This window comes from Danio aesculapii, chromosome 12 (genome assembly GCF_903798145.1).
Source record: "Danio aesculapii chromosome 12, fDanAes4.1, whole genome shotgun sequence".
Lineage (NCBI taxonomy): Eukaryota > Metazoa > Chordata > Actinopteri > Cypriniformes > Danionidae > Danio > Danio aesculapii.
Window position 1 is genome coordinate 4,464,184 of NC_079446.1, and position 22,333 is coordinate 4,486,516.

Below are 22,333 nucleotides of genomic sequence, written 5' to 3' on the forward strand. Positions count from 1 at the left end.
GGGTTATTCCAAAGGAATGGAAGAAGGCAGTAATCATTCCCATTAAAAAAGCCTGGGAAAGATCCAAAACACCCAACCAGTATAGACCCGATAGCCTTGACATTGCATATGGGGAAAACGATGGAAAAAATGATTAATGACAGATTAGTTTACTGGGTTGAAACTAAAGGAAAATTAGGAAACTACCAAAGTGGATTTAGGAAAGGTAGAGGGACAATGGATCCAATTATAAGGTTAGAAGATGATGTTAAAAAAGCACAAGTAAACAGGGAATCAGTAATAGCCGTATTTTTAGACATAGAGAAAGCTTATGACATGTTGTGGATAGATGGAGTGTTAATCAAACTTGACCAGTTAGGAATTAAGGGACGAATACTGAGATGGGTTAAAGAATTTTTATCAGAAAGATCTATAATAGTAAAAATAAATGGTACATTTAGTGGATGCTACAGAGTAGAAAATGGTACACCACAAGGAAGCATCATTAGCCCTTTTTTGTTTTCTGTAATGTTTGATGGGATCTTTAAGGAAATAGAAAATAATACAGGGGTTGCATTATTTGCAGATGATGGTGCGATTTGGAAAAGAGGGAGAAACGTAACTTTTATAATAAAGAAAATGCAACAGATATTAAATTCAGTGCAGGATTGGACAGTTAAGTGGGGATTTCGAATATCTCAAGAAAAAACAAAAGTATTGCTATTTACCAAAAAGACAACAAGAGGGGAATTAAAATTGAGATTGGGGGATAAAGAGTTGGAGAATGTTGAATCATTTAAATATCTGGGACTGTGGTTTGATAGGAGACTCACATGGAACACACATATTAGGAAAATGATTGACAAATGTAAGAGAGTGTTAAATGTGATGAGGTGTCTATGTGGAGTTGACTGGGGTGCTAGTAGAACGGCATTAAAAACAATTTATACAGGGTTGATAAGATCAGTGATTGACTATGGATGTATGGTGTATGGATCAGCGGCTAATACAACATTAAAACAGTTAGATAAAATCCAAAATCAAGCACTAAGAGTATGCTGTGGAGCCATGAAAACCACACCAGTAGCAGCATTACAAGTTGAGATGGGAGAGATGCCTTTACACCTTAGAAGGGATCAACTGGCAGTAGTATACTGGGCAAACTTGAAAGGTCATAATGATAATCACATAACACAAACAGTTCTAATGCAATGTCAAGAACGAGAGAAACAGGATGTTAAGGTTATGGATGGATTATACGAAATAAAATAAATGACATGGAAATAGATACACTAACAGTTTCGCCCCACTGTAGTATTTCCAGTAGTTCCCACATGGCTGCTTGGAGATTTGGAAGTTGATTTTGAAATACTGAAAGAAAAACAAGAAAGTGAGATCGACAGTAAACGAGTAGAAAATTATATAAAGGAAAAATACAATGAGACAACTGAAATATACACAGATGCATCAAGAACTGGACAAAGGGTAGGAGTATCATACAGTATTCCAAAGTTAAAGATTGAGGCTGCAAAAAGAATTAATAATAATTTAGCAGTGTATACAGCAGAATTGGTAGCGATATGGTTAGCACTAAAGTGGGTCGAGGATAATAAACCAATTAAAGTAGTCATTGCGTCTGATTCAAGTTCAGCACTTATTAGTATAAAAAATTTAGTATCAGAGTCACGGCAGGACATCATTTATGAAATAGTGCAGATGGGAAATAATCTCATAAAATCAGGAGTCATCATTTCATTGTTGTGGGTACCAGCACACATAGGGGTCAGTGGGAATGAGATGGCAGACAAATTGGCAAAACAGGCAGCACAGCAAACTACAATAGACATTAACATCAAATACAGCAAGTCAGAAATCAAAAGTATTGTTAAAACCAAAGTATTGGGAAAATGGCAACAGATATGGAATAATGGGAGTACAGGACGTCAATATTACAACATACAGAACAAAGTTGGAAAAGGGAGGGAAACAAGGAAAAGCAAACAGGAAGAAGACAAGTTCACAAGAATGAGATTTAATCAACAGCACTCAATAGTACATTACACATGATCAATAAACATGCAGATGGGATGTGTGAAGTAATAAACAACCAGGAGACTGTAGAACATGTATTGATGCAATGCCCAATTTACCACACAGAAAGAAATATATTGTTCACACAGTTACAGGAAAAACAAGTGGAACCTAAAATAGAGAATATCTTAAAGTTGAGCACGGGGGATATATGTTTAGATACGTGTATAACTTTTTGAAAGACACCAGGGTTAGGTAATAGAATATAAATGTACTTATGATCAAGGAAATGGGTATTTTAGGAAGGAATTTGTATAGAATTTCTTTTTGGTAGGGTTTTTTTTTTTTTTTTTTTTTTTTATTTATTTATTTATTTTTTTTTTTTGGAATGAGCTTTTATTTTGTACCGCTTTGTTAGCCAACTCCTGATTCACACTCCAATCCAGATGGTGGCCGGTAATGCTCCAAAAAGCTGGTTGCCAACCGCCAAACAAACACACAAGAAGAAGAAGAAGAAGAACGCAAGCTCACGCTGGGTACGGCGGGGTGAGGTGGAGAGGAGGAAGAACGCGGAAGACGGGAATTTTAAGCTTGGATATCTGGACTTTATTTGAACTGAAGATTCAGAAAGACAAGCTGGATCGAGACGGAAAGTGGAAAGAAGGAGGCGGTTGGCATGAGCCGGTTAGTGAATGGGACATGATGGCAGGATCTGGGTATGAAGATGAGGACAATGGGGATAGTGATGATTGGGTGGCAGCTGGAAGTGGGAAAGGTAAAGGTAGAGGAAGAAAACATAGAGATGGGGGCAAATGAAAGGACTAATACAAGCCAAAAGAGGGGTCTGGAAGGAAATAGTAGTGAGGAAAATGAGCGCATGGTTAGAAGGAAAATTGATGAGGAAGATTTCAAAGTGATCATTATGTTTAGAAAGGAAGACGAACACATTCGTGTAAGCCCAGTTGCTCTCACACAAGAACTAAAGAAGAAGCTTGGTGAAATAGCAATGGCAACTTACTTCGAGATGGAAACATTATGATAAATGTAAATCTGAAGAACAAAGAAAAAAAGGCACTTCTCTTGGGAAACATCTGTAAAAAGAAGGTAGTGGATAAAAAAAATATGAATGGAAGGAAAGAACTTCAGGAGTGGTATGGGGTATTCCACAGGAAGAGGATTTGGAAAGTTTCAAAAAGAACATTCAAGGAGGAAAGTAAAGAATATAAGAAGACTAAATAAAACAGTAAATGGAGAAAGAGTTGCGGTTTGTCTGTGTTTAATTGAGTTTGAAGAAGATAAACTTCCGGAAAGGGTCAAGGTGGGTTATGTCAGTTACCCAGTTAGAGAGTATGTTCAGCCACCACTGAGGTGTTACAAATGCCAAAGATATGGGCATATGCGGCGGGTGTGTAAAAGCAAACAAAGATGCCCCAAATGTGGTTGGAGAACATAGATATGAAGAGTGTGGAGAAAATGTTAAACCAAAATGCTGTAACTGTGGAGGAGAGCACAATGTAGCGTATGGGGGATGTGAGGTAAGGAAAAGAGCAGTGGAAATTTCAAAAAATCAAAATAAAGAACAATATTAGCTACGCAGAGGCAATTAAAAAAAGTCAGGAACAAGGTAGAAATATTGAAAGGGTGAGTGAAGGAAATATGATGGATGAACAAAAACAGCCGAGTGACATCTCTGTGAGTGTGGAAAATTTAATTTTGTTCATAGCATATGTCATCAATTGTGCTGATCAGGTGAGCATAAAACTGAGAAAATTAACGTGATAGTGAAAGGTGCTGAGAAATTTTATCAGTCAAACACATTGGATGGAACATATCAATAAAGACTCGAGATGGACAGTAAAGCTGCCAGTCAGGGGTGGGCAAGGGACATGCTGATTATCCAATGGAATGCCAGAAGCTTAATAGCTAATGGTCAAGAATTCAAAGGATTCATTTAATAAATTAAACATTAAACCGGATTTAATTTGCATTCAGGAAACTTGGCTGAAACCATCATTAGATTATGTAATAGCAGGATATGAAAGCATACGTAGAGATAGAGACATTGGTAGTGGAGGAGGATGTGCAGTTTTTATTAAACAAAATATACAGTATAGGATATTGGAAAGAGGTAAAGAACTAGAATTCATTTTACTGGAGGTTTGGACGGAGGAAAGGTAATTTCAAAATAGCAAATTTTTATAATCCATGCCAGAAATTAACTTTAGAAAATCTACAGGAATTTACAGCCCAACTGGAAGGTAAAGTTATTTGTTGTGGAGACTTTAATGGTCATAATACACTTTGGGATAATTATAATGATATGAACGGAGAGGTAATAGAGGAATTAATGGATAGAAAAAATTTAGTATGTGTTAATAATGGAGATGGTACCAGAATAAATGTTAGAAATGGGAAAGAATCTGCAGTGGATATTACTCTTGTTTCTGAATCAATAGCTGGGGATTGTTGGTGGGAAGTTAAAAAAGAAAGCACTGTAGGGAGTGATCATTACCCAATTTTTTGTGGAAGTAAGCAGTGAAATGAAGGCGGATGAAATAATTAACCTGGAGGGTGGATATTTAATAAAGCAGATTGGATTAAATTTAGAGAAATTAGTGAGGATTTGATGGTGGAAATCAACAGTAGTCAAGAAATAGAAGAAGTTAATCAGTGTATTAGTGAAGCTATAATAGAAGCTGCGATTCAATCAATTCCAAAGAGAGTAGGAAATAAGAAAAGAAGAATTGTTCCATGGTGGACAGATGAATGTGGAAAAACAGTTAAAGATAGAAACAAAGCATTTAAAAGACTTAAAAGAACCCTTAATTTTGAGGAATTAATTAGTTATAGAAAGGCACAAGCACTTGGTGAGAAAGAACACTTAAGACAGCAAAAAGAGACTATTGGAGACAGTTTTGCAATACTGTGGGTAGAGAAACGGATATTCGCAGGGTTTGGGGTTATGGTAAGGAAAATGAATGGTGTTAGGAGAGAGTATAATTTCCCAACATTAACTGATAGTGGAAAAAAACAGCTGAAACAGAAAAAGAAAAAGCAGAAATGCTAGTGCAATCATTTGTTAAAATTCATAGTACAGAAAACCTTACTGAAAAGGAAAAAAGAGGACGTGAGGAAACATTATCAAAATACAGAGATTGTAATGATCATGAAAATGTGAATGAGGTATTGAATTTACCTTTTAATATTGATGAGTTAAATTATGTACTAAGGAACAATAGAGTGTCTGCACCAGGTAAGATCAGGTTTGCTACACAATGATGTCTAATTTAAGTGAGATATCTAAAGATATTTTACTGGATTTTTATAATAGGATATGGGAGAGTGGTAAATTACCTAAACTATGGAAAGAAGCAGTAATCATTCCAATACGTAAAGCAGGGAAAGGAGGTAATAACCCAATGCTTATAGACCATTGCATTAACCTCTCATATATGTAAAGTATGGAGAAAATGATTAATAAAGGTTAACATATTATATGGAAACTAAAGGATATATTGTCAGTTATCAAAATGGATTCAGGAAAGGGAGAAGTACTATAGATTCTACAGTGTGTTTAGAGTATGAAATAAGGAGAGCACAGATTATAAAGAAAAGGTAGTAGCGGTTTTTCTGGATATCGAGAAAGCTTATGACATGATGTGGAGGAGAGGGGTTGATAATTAAATTAAAGAAAGCAGGGATTAATGGAAACATGGTAAGATGGATATTAAAGACTTTTTATTTGGAAGAACTATACAAGTTAAGATTGGGGAGAGTGTCTCAAGAAACAAGGTGTGTGGAAAATGGTACTCCTCAAGGGAAGCATAATTAGCCCTTTGTTATTCTCATTCATGATTAATGACATATTTTCAGATATTGAGAAAGGAATAGGTTGTTCTTTGTTTGCAGATGATGGTGCAATCTGGAAACGGGGAAGGAATGTAGATTTTGTGGTTTAAAAAAATGCAAACAGCTATAGAAGTGGTTGAAAAATGGTCATATAAGTGGGGATTTAGATTCTCTGTTGAAAAAACAAAGACAGTAATTTTTTCAAAACAAAAGTATAACAAGGAGTCAATTCTGAAATTATATGGACAAGATATAGAAAGAGTTTCATGTTTTAAGTTTTTTAGGGGTATGGTATGATGAGAAGCTCAATTTTAAAGTACACATTGAGAAAATTGTGGATAATGCAGGAAAGCACAGAATGTAATGAGATGTTTGCTGGGTAAAGACTGGGGAGCTGAAAGGGTTGCAATGAAAAAATTTATTATGGTTTAATAAGATCAGTACTGGATTATGGTTGTATAGTATTTCAATCTGCTAATGTAAGTTTATTAAGGGAACTAGATAAAATTCAGTATAAGGCATTGCGATTAATAACAGGGGCTATAAGGTCTACTCTACAGCAGATCTTCAGATTTGAAACTGGGGAAATGCACTAGAATTAGGAGAGTCCAATTGACAATGAATTACTGGGTCAATATACAGGGACATAAATGTGATCATCCAGTTTAAGGAAGTGTTAAACCTTGTTGGGAAAAAGGAAAGTCAGATATCAAGAGTTTTGGATGGATTGTACCAAAAGAGGCAGAAGAAATGGAACTAAACAAGATGTTCCACTAGTCCAACAATACCATGGGCAATTACTCCTGAATGGTTACTACCAAAACCCATTGTAGATACATCACTGGGTAAAGAGAAGAGATAAGAGTGCAGAGGGCAATTTTAATATTCAAATGGTGCAAACATATCTTAAAGACAAATATTTTAATCATGTTTTAATATATACAGATGCATCTAAAGATAGTGGAACAGAGTGGGGGTAGCATACACAGTAATAGATTTTAAAATAAAAGTTATTAAAAGAATCTCAGATGATATATCAGTTTATACTGGAGAAATGGTGGCAATACTAATGGCACTTCAATGGGTTGAGGAACACAGACCATTAGGAGCATTGGTATGTTCAGACTCAAATTCCTCATGATGACATTAGAGAGTGGACATTCTGAAAGCAGAAAGGATATATTGATTGAGATATTGCAAACACTATATCGCATTCAGATGATGGGATTAGAAGTTAAGTTCTGTTGGGTTCCAGCTCATAGTGGAATAACAGGGAATGAGTTGGCAGACGAAGGTGCTAAAGAAGCAACAAGAAAATCAATTATAGACATTGAAGTAAAATATAGTAAAAGTGAGATGAAGGTTTTAATCAAGCGACTTTTAAAAATAGGTGGCAAAAACAATGGGAGGAAGGAAAAAAATGGGAGGTGGTTGTTTAATATACAAAGCAATGTGGATAAAGGAAGAAAAACAAGTAGAAAGTAGGAGGGAAGAGAACATAATTTCAAGAATTAGATTTGGACATACAGGACTCAACAGTACATTGTACAAATGAAACAACATAAGACTGGAAAATGTGATTATTGTGGGCAAGAAGAAACGTGGAACATGTTATTATGATATGTCCAAAGTACAATAGTGAAAGGAAACTATTTATTTTAAATTTGAAAAGAGTTCATATGATTTTAACTGGTTAAAATTTTTAAAAACAAGTCAGATGAGGACTGTATAGAATTTTTAATTCTTTTTTTAAAATTACTAAATTAGATAAAAGAATTTAGATATAAGTGGTTGTAGGTGGAAAATTTTGTTTAGTTTATCAAATCTTGTGAAGATGGATAGAATGCGTGATCATGACATAGATCATGACCCACACTCCTAACCAGCAGGTGGCGGTAATGCACCTAGAAGTTGTATGCCAACCGCCCAATAAAACTCATGAGAAGAAGAAGAAGAAGAACGCAAGCTCACGTCCTCGCGCCTCATCGACTGACAGCGGTAGCTTTCATTAGCTCGCAGAAGTGACATATTCAGTGAGTTTTTAAATCTATTTCATGTGATATAAGAAGTTTTTTAGTTCGTTAAGAGTCATCTCGATGGATGCAGACTGCTGTCGCGTTTTACACAGTTCAATACAGCGCAGTTGACAGGCTTTTCCCTTCTGCAACATTCACTGTACGTTGAGTTTTACCTGAGGATGGCAGTCCAGACCACAACTCTAGAAATCAGCCTTTTAGTTTATTAACCATGATAAATACAAAGCTTTCAGTGACTAAATGCAAAAAAACACGTTTATCTCGTCATCTCACATGTGTATTATATATATATATATATATATATATATATATATATATATATATATATATATATATATATATATATATATATATATATATATATATATATATATGCAAGGTCTGTAGCCAGCTTGGTGTAAGGAGTGTTTATTTGCATTTATACGATTCATTTTCTATTTAACTATGAGATTTTAAATACTGAATTTAGGTGACATTTAAAGGTTTAGATTAAAGCATTATGAATAAATACTTTTTTTTTTTTAAATATACACATTTATTACACCATGTATCATTAGAAAAAATAGGAATCTGTTAAAGTTTTGAATTAAAAACTGTAGCCTGTTGTCAGTTATTAGGCAAATAAACAAACTGGCCAGCACATTCAGCTTTCCTCAGTCAGAATTTGGCTGTTTGAATAATAAAAAAATCAAATATTATAATAAAAGAGCTTCATGGCTTGTCTAGCCTCTCTTGTAAAAAAGTAAATTTGATTGAAAATTCATAGATAACAACAATAGCCAAATTAGTATTCAAATTCATTTTTAATATTGTCCGCTTTGGTGCTTCACACAGTTTTATTGGTCATTTCTTGTTTCAAGAATAAGGTCCAAGATTTAGAATAAAAGTTACTTGTAAATGTTTACTCTATTTAAAAACAATACTGTAGTGAAAGATGACTTCACTTACATCTGTTTGTGTGTTTCATTGCACAGCTGGATGTTGGACTGAAAACTAATAGTTTGCATTAGACACAACTGATCAGAGGATTCCGCTTGGACTTAAAGCCTTTTCCAATGGGTTGTTTTCACAATTTATAATGGTTGTAGATGTCAAAATAGGATAAATGAGCTATGTATGGGACAAATTCTGAACCTTTGTCATTGAGAGGTGGGTTTTTCCGAACCACCCAAAACCCTCCTGGCTACTGGCCTATATATATATATATATATATATATATATAATATATATATATATATATATATATATATATATATATATATATATATATATATATATATATATATATATATATAAAATTGTATTATTTTTCCAACGATATTAAATGTATGTAAATAATACTTTTATGTAAAATGTCTATAAAATAAACTTTTAGTTCATAGAAACAAATGATTGTAGTAAAAAAACATTCAAGGAGCAAAGGACAAACAAGTAACTCATTCTCATCTTACATAATAGTTTACAAAGGCAGCATTGCATTAATTAGTTTCTAAAAATGTCTCTTTTAAGTGAATTTACAAATTTAATTACTATTATATAAATTATTTTAGCAATTATGCTCTTTAGTTTACAAATCATTATGATAAGGGTGTTTTGCAAACAAGCAAATGCAAAACGTCTCTCCATTTAATTTTGGTCAAAGTATGTATTTTATTAGTTTAATATTTTATTATAATTTGAACACCGTTATATATTTGAATAAAATGATCATTATGATTAGTTTTAAATGTAAAATTATTACATATTATTTTATCTTTAGGTTTAATCATGCTCTTTGACTTTAGTACCTGGTGAAAATCTAAATGCTTGGCTAATTTAATTTTACTTTATGCAGTTAATTTTCATTGCAAATTAAATTATCTTTTATATTATTATTGAAATCATTATGTAATTATATGAAATCATTATGTAAATCAAAAATAAAGAGCAAATATCAAAGTAATTAAATGTGTGTATTTATTAATTTATAATAAATTCTAACAGTATCATAATTGATCATTTTAGTATTATGATTTATAACAAATGTAATTAATTACAAACAATATCTATATTAAGTTTTTTTTAGGTCCAAGCATGGCTTTATAATTTATTATTATGATACTTTAATATCATTTTGGGGCAGCGCAGTGGTGCAGTAGGTAGTGCTGTCGCCTCACAGCAAGAAGGTCGCTGGGTCAGTTGCGTTTCTGTGTGGGAGTTTGCATGTTCTCCCTGCGTTCGTGTGGGTTTCCTCCGGGTGCTCCGGTTTCACAGTCCAAAGACATGTGGTACAGGTGAATTGGGTAAGCTAAATTGTCCATAGTGTATGTGTGTGTGAATGAGTGTGTATGTGTTTCCCAGTGATTGGTTGCAGCTGGAAGGGCGTCCGCTGCATAAAACAAATGCTGGATGAGTTGCCGGTTCATTCCGCTGCGGCGACCCCAGATTAATTAAATGACTATGCCGAAAAGAAAATGAATGAAATGAATGAATTAATTAATATCATTTTGCTTTATTTAGCTAATCGAAATTTTAATTTACCAATCATTGTGGAAAGGAAATATTCAATGAGCAAATGGCAAATAAATAAACATCATTTGCTAAAATGAATATTAATATTTTTGTGTATATTTTTTTGTAGATTTGACATGAATTAAATGTTACTAAGTTAAATTGTGGTTTTAAGTTGTAGTTGTTTTTTTATAATAATTGATTTGATTGATTGATGAGTTTTAATATTTGTTACGCGCACACACACACACACACACACACAACAATGCCAATCTAGAAGAGCCAAATCTAAATATAAACCCTTTGAAATGTTTAACAATGGCGTCATCTTGTGTTCTAAATAATACAACTTCCATCAATCCCATTTACTTAGTTCTTAAAGTTTCGATACAGTACTTGTTGGTCCGTATGCCACTGCACTAGCATTAAAATCCTGTATTTGGCACATTTTATATTTCCTAAAATATTGACGTTTTGTTCTGCATGTTTTATATTTCTCATTCTTTTCAGCTTTTTCTCCCTCATGTTGGCCCGATGTGGGGAATTTTCTGGAAGATTTCTTCGGTTGGGCAGCATCAGCTTCGACATCTCCAAAAAAAGCGGGACATTTTTCTGTCGTCCACATCTTTCTTTTTGTCATTTTTCATCCTCACGTTCTGTTTTCGCTTCTTTTTTTGCATATTCAGCTCTCCCACGTCTGTCTCTCAGTCATCCTCATCTCTCAGCATCCCGTTTCCTCTTTACATCCACTCGTCCTGCCGAACACATGGATTTAAAGGGAGTGCTGGAGGTTTTGGAACAACTCGCTCCATTATCGTTGGCTGAATCCTGGGATAACGTCGGCCTGTTGGTGGAGCCAGCAAACCTCGTCCAATCAAAACCATCCTGCTTACCAATGACCTGACAGTGGCGGTCATGGATGAAGCTGTCGGGATGAATTGTGATCTGATCGTCTCCTACCATCCGCCGCTCTTTCGGCCTTTTAAGCGTTTTGCTGCAGAAGGACTGGAAGCAGCGTTTGGCTGTCAGAGCAATAGAAAACGGCGTGGCCATTTTCTCCCGCACCACTTCGTGGGACAGTGTTGAGGGAGGCGTTAATGACTGGCTTGTTGGAGGATATGGGTAAATAATACACTGTATTTTACTTGAGTTGTTTAGAAGAGTTAAATTTTCATACTTGAGTAGAGTGACCATACATGCCAAAATCAGTGTACTAATTTATTTAGTCTACATTTAGAAAATATATTATATTCATTCATTTTCCTTCGGCTTAGTCCCTTTAATAATCTGGGGTCACCACAGCGGAATGAACCGGCCAACTCGTCCAGCATATGTTTTACGCAGCGGATGCCCTTCCAGCTGGCAACCCATCACTGGGAAACACCCATACACTCTCATTCACACACATACACTACGGACAATTTAGCTTACCCAATTCACCTATAGCGCATGTGTTTGGACTGTGGGGGAAACTGGAGCACCCGGAGGAAACCCATGTGAACACGGGAGAAGATGCAAACTCTACACAAAAATGCCAACTGACCCAGCCGAGGCTTAAACCAGCGACCTTCTTGCTATGAGGCAATCATGCTACCTACTGTGCCACACTGACAATCTAATATATTATTATTATATTATTTATTCATTAATTTTCTTTTAGGCTTAGTCCCTTTATTAATCTGGGTTCGCCACAGCGGAATGAACCACCAACTTATCCAGCATTGGTTTTATGCAGCGGATGCCCTTCCAGCTTCAACCCATCACCGGGAAACCTCCATACACATCATTCACACACATACCATACAGACAATTTAGCCTACCCAATTCAACTGTACAGCATGTCTCTTGGACTGTGAGGAAAACTGGAGCACCCGGAGGAAACCCATGCTAACACACGGAGAACATGCAAACTCCACAAGAAATGTTAACTATCCCAGCAGGCTCGAACCAGTGGCAGCACTATCTACTGCGCCAACGAGTCGTCCTATATTATTAAGCACTTTAAATAACTATATAATTTATGCGTGATACAAACACAAAATAAAAACCAAAAACTATTACAATTACATATAGATTTAAAATTATATATACTTTGTATCATATACATATTTTAAATCTAAATCTAAATATATATCTATATATATATATATATATATATATATATATATACACAGTACACACCATTTATTATGTCAAACATTCTTTTTATTTAATTTAATTAAATTTTCTAAATTTTTTTCTCAGCACTAATATTATTATGCAAAGAGATGCACAAATTACATCATACAATCCAATACAAAAGGAAAAAAGATACAAAAAATAAATAAAATGTACAAGACAGTCACACCACAGCAACAGGTAGGTGTGGGTGGTGGTGGTGGTGGTAGTAATAATAATAATGATAATTGGTGTAGGGCTCAAGTATATGAACGAAAATGTAAACATGCTAACAACAGTAGAAAGCAGTATCCATAAAGGTAGCAATAGCATCAATAATAAAGGCGTAAGGGTAAAAAGTAATTTAAAATTCAAAATGACATCATATTTCAGATTGTGGAACATTCCAGCAAATCAGGCAGGCAGGAGAGTAATGTAGAATGTGGTGCGGTTCTAGTTTTAAAACTGATTCTGTTCAGTTTAATGTACATGTCACTGTTGAGGGATGATGATGATGATGATAAGGTGAAACAGACAGAACCTGGATATTTTGGCCAATATAGAAAACCTGGCCAGGATGATGGCCTTAAATGGGAACTTATGGTCACCCCTGTGCTTGTTTATTTCTCCACAGGTAATGGTAAAGGTCGGTATTGAGTCAAGCCGTCTCTAGCGGTGCACAGAAACACAGCTTGAGTTCACGTGCATGGATGGAGAACTAAACAGCCCCTTTTGGAGCAGCTGAGAAAATAGTGGGCAGTTGAAACCTCTTCAGTGCTGTAGAATACGGTGAGTATAGATAATCTATCGCAATGTGTGTGACAGGACACTGTGGAGTCAGGATTAGAACTGTATGTGTAATAAAATATCCGTAAATTAGCAGCTTTCCGTATTCTGAGATTTAGTTTTTATTTTGTATTATTTATGCTTTTGAATTGCTTATGGGACTTAGTGTTGTCACGATACAGGAATTTGGGACCAATCGATACTGAAATTTAAAAAACGTCCATTTCCTGCTGTTGAGCGCGTTTTAAAACAGCGCTGATTTGCCATTGTGTTCACGTGCTCAACAGAAACGACTGTGATTGGCCGTGAAGGTCATCAGTTCACCGAACTCACCGCTGTTCACTGAGTGTAATCACAGATACAGGGACACTGGAGCGTTTTAAAATCACGTCGATCAGCTGATTTGTCCACAAGCTGACATATGAGCGATCTGCTGATGAACCATGACTTTAAAACGCTACAGTGTCCCTGTATCTGTGTTTAAATCCTTAGCATTTAGCCTTGTAAGTCTAAAATTTGCTTCATAATGGTCTTAAATTTGACTTGAAACCTGCAGAAACCCTGGTTGTCACAATGTAAACCAATTAAGTTAACTTTACTATTTTTACAATTTTAAGTTGATTGAACAAAAACAGTTAAGTTGTCACAAAAAAATCAATAATTGTGTTGTTTCAGCTCATTTTAAATAAATAGTTTTGAGCAAACAGTAAAAATATTTTGTTTTAAGTGTAGTTTTTTATAAAAGTAGTTATTCCAGAAAATGTACAAACGGGCTTTATATAATAAATAAGCTTGAATATTTAAGAAAAGAAAAGGACTGGATCTTATTTGACTATTTTGCTATTTAATTTTAACTGTATAATTATTTTAACCATATTAAACTTGATTCCTGGAGGGCCGCAGTTCGGCACTGTTTTGCTTTAATCCTAATCAAACACAGCTGATCTAACTAATCAAGGTGTTCAAGACTACTAGACACAAGAGTCGCCATGAATATACAGTAGCCAATGCTGCTGATATGGCATTAAAACATACATAAATCCTTCCAGATAGAGCTATTTGAGTTTGCTGGTATAAATATAGCAATGTAAGGTTTTTCTTTCTTTCCAATATCATGTAGTCCTAGCAAGTATACATGCATTGGTGTCTATTCTAACATTGTTGTATGTTCATGTTCAGAAGTGAGAGTGGAGGACAGCAGGTGAATCTGACCTGTAGTAGTTCAGTGCTGACCGGTGCTGTGCAGGTTCTGCTTTCACATCCACACGCCAGCAAATCTCTGAACATCACACAAGTCCAACAGGTGAGGGAATGACTACACGTTCATCACTCTTTTTCATTATTCGTTTGGGAGCTCTTATAGTGGTCGTATTTGATTTGTTAGAAATACTTTTGTTTAAAATGTATAAGATGTATACATATATAAGATGTATAAAAGTGTGCAAAATCGAAAGAAAAAGGTTAAAATCAAGTAGTAATGCAATTGAAAATAAATGAGTTGTTTTCATATACATTTTAAAATCATGCTTTACATTTTCTAAAAATCATTTCAAATGCCTTTTTTGAATTTATTCATTTAAGAATCCTGAAAAAATTGATTGAATTAATATTCATACATTTATTGCACTGCAGATCAGCATGTTAGTACTAAAACATTTGATAATAATAATAATAATAAACTTTTTATAGGCGCCTTTAAAATTAGCATCTCAAGGCACTTTACAGACATATGCAGCCAGTAAAAGATACAAGGGTGAATGCAAAAAAAGCAATAATAAAAATAATTAAAAACACGTTCAAATAATAATAATAAAAACTATAAAAACACTTAAATAATAATAGTAATAAACTTTAAAAAAATAAAGATAACTAAAAACATGTAAACTAATAATAACAAACGTTTTAAAAAATAAGAATAATTAAATACACGTAAAATAATAATATAGTAAACTTTAAATAAAATAAAAACAAATTAAAACCGGTAAAATAATAATAACTTGACATTTTTTTAAAATAATTAGAAACACGTAAAATAATAATAATAAACTTATAAAAACACGTAAATAATAATAGTAATAAACAAAAAAATAAAGATAATTAAAAGCACGTTAAATAATAATAATAAACTTTTTAAAAAATAAGAATAATTAAATACATGTAAAATAATAATAATAATAATAAACTTTAAATAAAATAAAAATAATTAACACGTAAAATAATAATAATAATAATAATAATAATGAAATAAAAGCCAGGTTTAACACATGGATCCATGAAAGTGACTAAAACGGAGTATTATGCATGATGCAAATAAATGCCTAAAAGGTTTTCTGGTTTTACTTTACAGTTGTGTCCCGGAAAATGCAAAGCATGTGACACCAAAGACAGGAGTGATGCTGAAATCCAGCTTTGCATCAGAGGAATAAATTACACTTCAGTTAGAAAAGAGTTAAAATTGCAATAATATTTAAAATATTCACAGTATTACTGACTTTTATTGTTGTTTTTTATAAAAATGTTTAAAAATAATATAGATTTGGTGAGCAGAAGATACTTTCAGAAACTAAATATTTACTTGTGTGAAATGGCAGCACGCTTTGAGTACAAATTTTTGTGAACAAAAAACAGTAATAGTAATAATAATAACAATGATGACATGTTATATCCAGAAGATTTTACAAATCTCAAGAGGGAAAAAAAACTTTTCATACAACATTTGCATTACTTTGTTTGATAATTGTTAAATATATTAAACGAGGGGTAGATTGAGCCATGTACTGAAGAGGCGGTGCAAGGAGAGGTCATGATGACTAGACCAGTGTTTCTCAACCCGGTTCCTGAAGTCACACCAGCAGTACACATTTTTAACTTCTTCCTAATCAAACACGCCTGAATCAACTCATCAGAACATCAGAAGAGACTACAAAAGCTGAAATGAATGAGTCAGATAAGGGAGACATCCAAAATATGTACTGTTGGTGTGCCTCCGGGAACAGGGTTGGGAAACTGTGGACTATACAAATCAAATATACAAGAACAAAATATTTCATTGTTATTTAAATGAAATAAACATGGATCCCCTTTTTTGCTGGTCATAAAGGGACAGATTACAGTGACCGTATGCTTTAAGCTCTTTTAATTGAATTAGGTGATAGTGGATTTCAGTGCATTTGATTGGCTGTTTCCTCTGTTTGTTCCTCTGCTGCAGCCTCCTCTGTTGGGCTGTGGTCAGGGTCGACTCAGTGTTCTGGAGGAACCGGTGTCTGTTTCTACAGCAGTGCAGAAGATGAAGACACACTTGGGTTTGCCTCATTTGAGACTGGCCTTGGGGGACCAGCAGACATTAGGTGGAGCAGCAGAAATATTCATATTTTAACATGGCCATTTTTGCAATTACACTACCTCTAGCTAAAGGGACAAAGATTTACTTATTTACTCATTCTCCACCTGTTCCAAACCTGTTTGAGTTTCTTTCTTCCATTGTACACAAAATAAGATCTACTTTTAAATGCTGAGAAATAAACAGCTGTTGACTTCTATAGAATTTCTTTCCTACTATAGATGTTAATGGCTACCTTTTTCCAACATTCTTCAAAATATCTTCTTTTGTGTTCAACTGAAAAACAAAGTTATACAAATTTGGAACCACTTGAGTGTGAGTTACCGGTGTCCTGACATTTATTTCAACATTATTTAAATGCATTATTGCATTCATAAACTGCCTATCACAAATAGCTTTTAATTTATTGTACTCAATGTAGTTATTCTTCTAGTTATTTACCTAAAAAGGTGAAAAACTACTCAGTGTTTACCCTCGAGTGGTTCCAAACCTTTATACGTTTTTTTTTCTTTTTTAAACAATAGAAGATATTTTGAAGAATGTTAAAAAACGGTAGCATCCGTAGTTGCAAAATAACTTAATTTTGTGTTAAACAGAAAAAAGAAACTTAAACAGGTTTGGATCAAGTGAATTGTTAATAAATGACAGACTTTTTAGTTTTGGGTGTTATTTTTGGGTTATGCATGTACATGCATATACACACCCACACACACACACACACACACATACATGCATACATATATATATATATATATATATATATATATATATATATATATATATATATATATATATATATATATATATATATATATATATATATATATATATATATATATATATATATATATATATATATATATACACACACACACACACACACACACACACACACACACACACACACACACACACACACATACAGTTGAAGTCAGAATATTAGCCTCCCTTTGAATTTTTTTATTTATTTTTTAAATATTTCCCAAATGATGTTTAGCAAAGACATTTTCACAGTATGTCTGATAATATTTTTTTCTTCTGAAGGAAGTCTTATTTGTTTTTTTTCGGCTAGAATAAAAGCAGTTGTTAATTTTTTATATCCATTTTAAGGTCAAAATTATAATTATAATATTTTTTTTCGATAGTCTACAGAACAAACCATTGTTATACAATAACTTGCCTAATTACCCTAACCTGCCTAGTTAACCTAATTAACCTAGTTAAGCCTTTAAATGTCACTTTAAGCTGTATAGAAGTGTCTTGAAAAATATCTAGTCTAATATTATTTACTGTCATCATGACAAAGATAAAATAAATCAGTTATTAAAAATGAGTTATTAAAGCTATTATGCTTAGAAATTGGGGGAAAAATAAACAGGGGGCTTATAATTCTTTATATTCAGAATTATAACATGTCATTGTTTTTAAAACTGCAGACTAGCTATAATAGAGTCAGGTTTTAAAACAAATTGATTTGTTTTGAGTAAAGTTGTTTGTTTTCCTCAGGTTGTACAACCCTCAAAGGTTAAAATATAGAATGTAATAAATCTACTGCCTAAATTATTCAGAAACTGAAGTAATTAAAAAAATCTATTAATTTAGAGTGATTGTTAAAAGTATATCTTTGTAATTTTCATTATTATCAAAGCTTTGCGTATTGACTAAAAGTCCAGAGTTACAAAATCCCCCAGGCTGAATGGTTGAAAAAGCGTTTATCATCATCTAACAGATGAAAAAGAAGTTATCAACTTTGTGGTGTTGTTAGTAACTTTATTTATGTGGTGTGTAGACTCAGTGGTGAAGACGGTTTGCAGTGTGTGCTGGTTTCTGGGGCTTCTGTCATACAAGGAGTAAAAGCAGACCTCTACATCACTGGTACATCACAAACACTAAAATCACCAAAAACATTATCTATATTTATTATTCATTTATAAGTGCTAGAACAACCAATACTAACAGTGGCAGGGTGTCGTGGGGAATCGTAGACTACAAACGATCTTCAGGACGCAAGAACCAATGATAAATATTGAGTAATCTGAATGGGGCTTAAAGGTGCAGTATGTAAATTTGACCCCCAGTGGTTGAACTAGGTATTGCACTCCTGGATCAAAACAAACGCAAGCGCAGGTTGCCAGATTAATGACAGGAGCGAGTGATTTAAACCGTGTTCTGAATAAAAGCAACGGCACTCGATAGAAGGAATATTTTCCATATTAAAAGGACTTTTTGTCCTAACCAACATCTCGAATTGAAATATTAGAAACGGCTTCTATTTCTCACAGCTGAACAACAGAAATGTTTTTTATATTAATATTTTTTCATATTTATATTATTTGCTTATTGACTTTATTATTTATAGATCAATCTTTGCATTAATGTTAATTGTTTTGTTGTTGTTGTTTTGTTGAGTTTTTAATGAGTTCAGAATGTATATTTTATTACCAAGCAATGCATTTAATTAATTATTGTTCAGTGTCTTTAAGTGCAGGGTTTTTGCTTTTTGGAATTTATTAAAAAAAACTCAACCAAGAAACACTCTAGAAGGACGCAACATCGTAATCACTGGTCCGTTTATTAAAATTGTTTAATCCTTCATTTTTGAAGCTGGTAGTTAACAGGAACAGTGCTGTTTTACAATGTGCAAACCATTCAGATGGTAAGTAGAAGAATCAGGCTTTTCTGTTTCATTGATTTGTATCCAATAAGCAATAAAGTCATTAGCCGCATTTCCACTATCGGGCCAGGGCTTTAATCAGGCCAGGCCGGGCCAATAGCCCAGGAGGTTGAGAAATGAGGCCGAAATCATGTCGCGTTTCCACTGTCGGGCTAGTTGCTCGCAGTGCGTCACGCAAACACCGCCCCCAGAACCTCCCCCGAATCAAACGTCACACAACCCGCCCACTTCAGCGGGAACAAAAAACTCAAATTATAACCACAAACACAACCTGGCATCACTACGAGAGCTGGAAGATGGAGAACACCGAAGCGATTGCTTTTTTACTGTTTGTGGTGTTTGTGTGTGTTTTGTGGTGTTTGTACTGTTTTCGATGTACTTGATAACGTCCTCATTTCTGCAAACGCCGTCTATTTGCCTCTGAACATTTTCCTCGGCCCAAATGTTCAGAAGAGCCCTGGTTGTCCTCAAACTGGACCAGTACTGTCTGCTATCCATTTTTTCTTCTTCTTAGTGAGTTGATCAAGCGCGATAGCAAAACAAATGTAAGGGAAGAAAGCATCTTGTCTCCTCTTTACCTGACAGGAAAACTCCGCCTTTGTACGTAACCCTGCCCCGAAGCCCCAGTTGGCCCTCCTTGGCCCAAGGTATTCGGCGGGCCGAAAAGGCCGGACGCTGGCCCCAAGGAAGCCCCGCTTTGGCCCGATTACGCCCCGGAAGTGATAGTGGAAACGCGACTGGCCTTGGCTCGCCCTGGCTCGCTCGCTTTAGGCGCGATAGTGGAAACGCGGCTATTGTGGGCTGGTTTGCAATGGCAATACTCCACTATTTAGAGCCTCAAACGGAGGGCTCCTAAATGATTCTGCTTAGGGCCCCCAAATGAACATGGCCGTCCCTGCATGTTTCTAAAATATCTGCAACATATTATGGTATTTTATGCTTTAGAAGAGTCAAAAACTGACATACAGCACCTTTAAATGTAGACCTGACCCTCATTTTTTAACCATATAGTAAATACATGTAGTTTATTATAGACACTTTTTCAAAAGACTGTCATTTAATTTAATATCTTACATCTTGTAAAAGGGGTGAAATAGGAGCCATTTAAAATAAAGCACAACCCAAACGTGTCATCTGTTTGTCATACAGGTGAGATGTCCCACCATGAGGTCCTGGATGCGGTTTCTAAAGGCACCAGTGTGATCCTCAGCGAGCACAGCAACAGCGAGGAGAGGATTTCTGGCTGTTTTCAGAGAGGGACTGAGCGCTCGGCTGGACAACATGGTTAACATAGTCATCTCTCAGACTGACCGAGATCCGCTACAGGTGGTCTGATCTCACTCTCACAGCCTTTTACTGTATAATTCAGTCATCCTGGACTGAATATATGCATATCACCTTGAATATTTAATGCCTGACCTGGTGTTTGTAAGTGCTACAGTAACATTGTCCTATAAACAAGTGAAATAAACCATACCATCTAGCTTTTGGTATGTTTATTGCATTTTAATCTTATGAAAATTACTAGTTATTACATACACAAATCTTTTAGGCCTTCTGAATCATGATCAAAACTTTGCTGATCTGTTGTGTTCGATGAACTTTATACCCTTTGTCATCTGATTGATATTTTTTATATTGAGTTTATCCTCCTAGGGCTTGAGTGTCCTCGTATTTGGACTCCATTTTAGCTCTTAAGTGGCTATTTAAAATACTTTGAATGTTTTATATTTTGTTACAGACATACAGTGTCATCCTGCAACTGTTTTGCAGCATATGAAATGTCCCAAACACTATTTTTAACTGTCCAAAATGGAGGAAAAAATTAAGTTTTACTCTCTGATAGTCAAAGCAAGTAAAAAAAATGTCTATGTTAAATATGCATTAAAAAACATTCAGGAAAAAGTGTTTTATGTAAATTCGGACCACGAGACCACATGTATGGACATCATTTTTCTCTAAAAGTACATCGTATTAAAAGATGACACTTAGGTTTTTTATTCTAATTAGGTTCTAATAAGTCCAAATAGCAAAGAGAAATTAAAAATGCATGTAAAAAAACACCTTGGGCCTTAAGAGGTTCTACTTTCTAGCACATAAAAAAATATGTGACCCTGGATTACAAAACCAGTCTAAAGATGCATGTATATATATTTGTGGAGATTGCAAGTCAAATTATTATTATTTTAAGCCAAAAATCTGTTAAATATTAAGTAAAGATCATGCTCAATGGAGATATTTTGTAAGTTTCCTTCCATAAATGCAATTTTCGATTAGTAATATGCATAGCTAAGGATTTAATTTGACATGATTCGATCCAAGACCAACGACGAGTTGATCCCAAGGTTTCCATATCCTGGACCAGGCCGTATCCTGAGCAGCTACTGTGGTGGTCATGGAGGAGTGGAGAACACGAGACTGATTCCTGTGACGCTCCAGAGACAGACGAGTCTTCGCTGAGGCCAGCTTCCAGCCTCCGCCGCTGAGACTGCAGCTCTGCACAAGACGTTTGGCCAGTTGAGAAATTAAAATGGTCGTGCCCAACTGAGCCTGGTTTCTCTCAAGGTTTTTTTTTTCTTCACTTTCGCCAATTAGTGAAGTTTTTTTTTCCCTCTCCGCTGTCGCCACTGGCTTGCATGGTTCGGGATCTATAGAGCTGCGCATCGTTGGATTTGCTCTTCAGTGTTTGGACTCTCAGTAGTGATTATTAAACCAAACTGAACTGAGCTCAACTGAACTGAACTTAAACACTACAAACTGAACTACACTGTTCCTATTTACTGTGACCTTTTATGTGAAGCTGCTTTGACACAATCTACATTGTATAAGCGCTATACAAATAAAGGTGAATTGAAAAAAAAAACATCTTTAAAGGTGATTTTTCTCAATATTTACGTTTTTTTTTAACCCTCAGATTACAGATATCCAAATAGATGTATGCCGACCAAATATTATCACATCCTAACAAACCACACATCAATGGAAATCTTA

The 22,333-nt window shown here is 34.6% G+C and overlaps 1 protein-coding gene across 1 annotated transcript; it reads left to right on the plus strand.

Annotated features, from left to right (window-relative positions):
* The first annotated feature begins 2,525 nt into the window (after window positions 1-2,525).
* On the plus strand, window positions 2,526-20,825 carry nif3l1 (NIF3 NGG1 interacting factor 3-like 1 (S. cerevisiae)). The gene is given in 13 exon segments (XM_056469119.1): window positions 2,526-2,694; window positions 10,896-11,242; window positions 11,245-11,375; window positions 11,377-11,507; window positions 12,887-12,901; window positions 13,189-13,229; window positions 13,232-13,331; window positions 14,508-14,631; window positions 16,537-16,675; window positions 18,458-18,487; window positions 18,490-18,543; window positions 20,492-20,571; window positions 20,573-20,825. Coding segments are annotated over 13 exon segments (1,305 nt in total). The 5' UTR covers window positions 2,526-2,686; the 3' UTR covers window positions 20,678-20,825.
* Window positions 20,826-22,333: the final 1,508 nt, after the last annotated feature.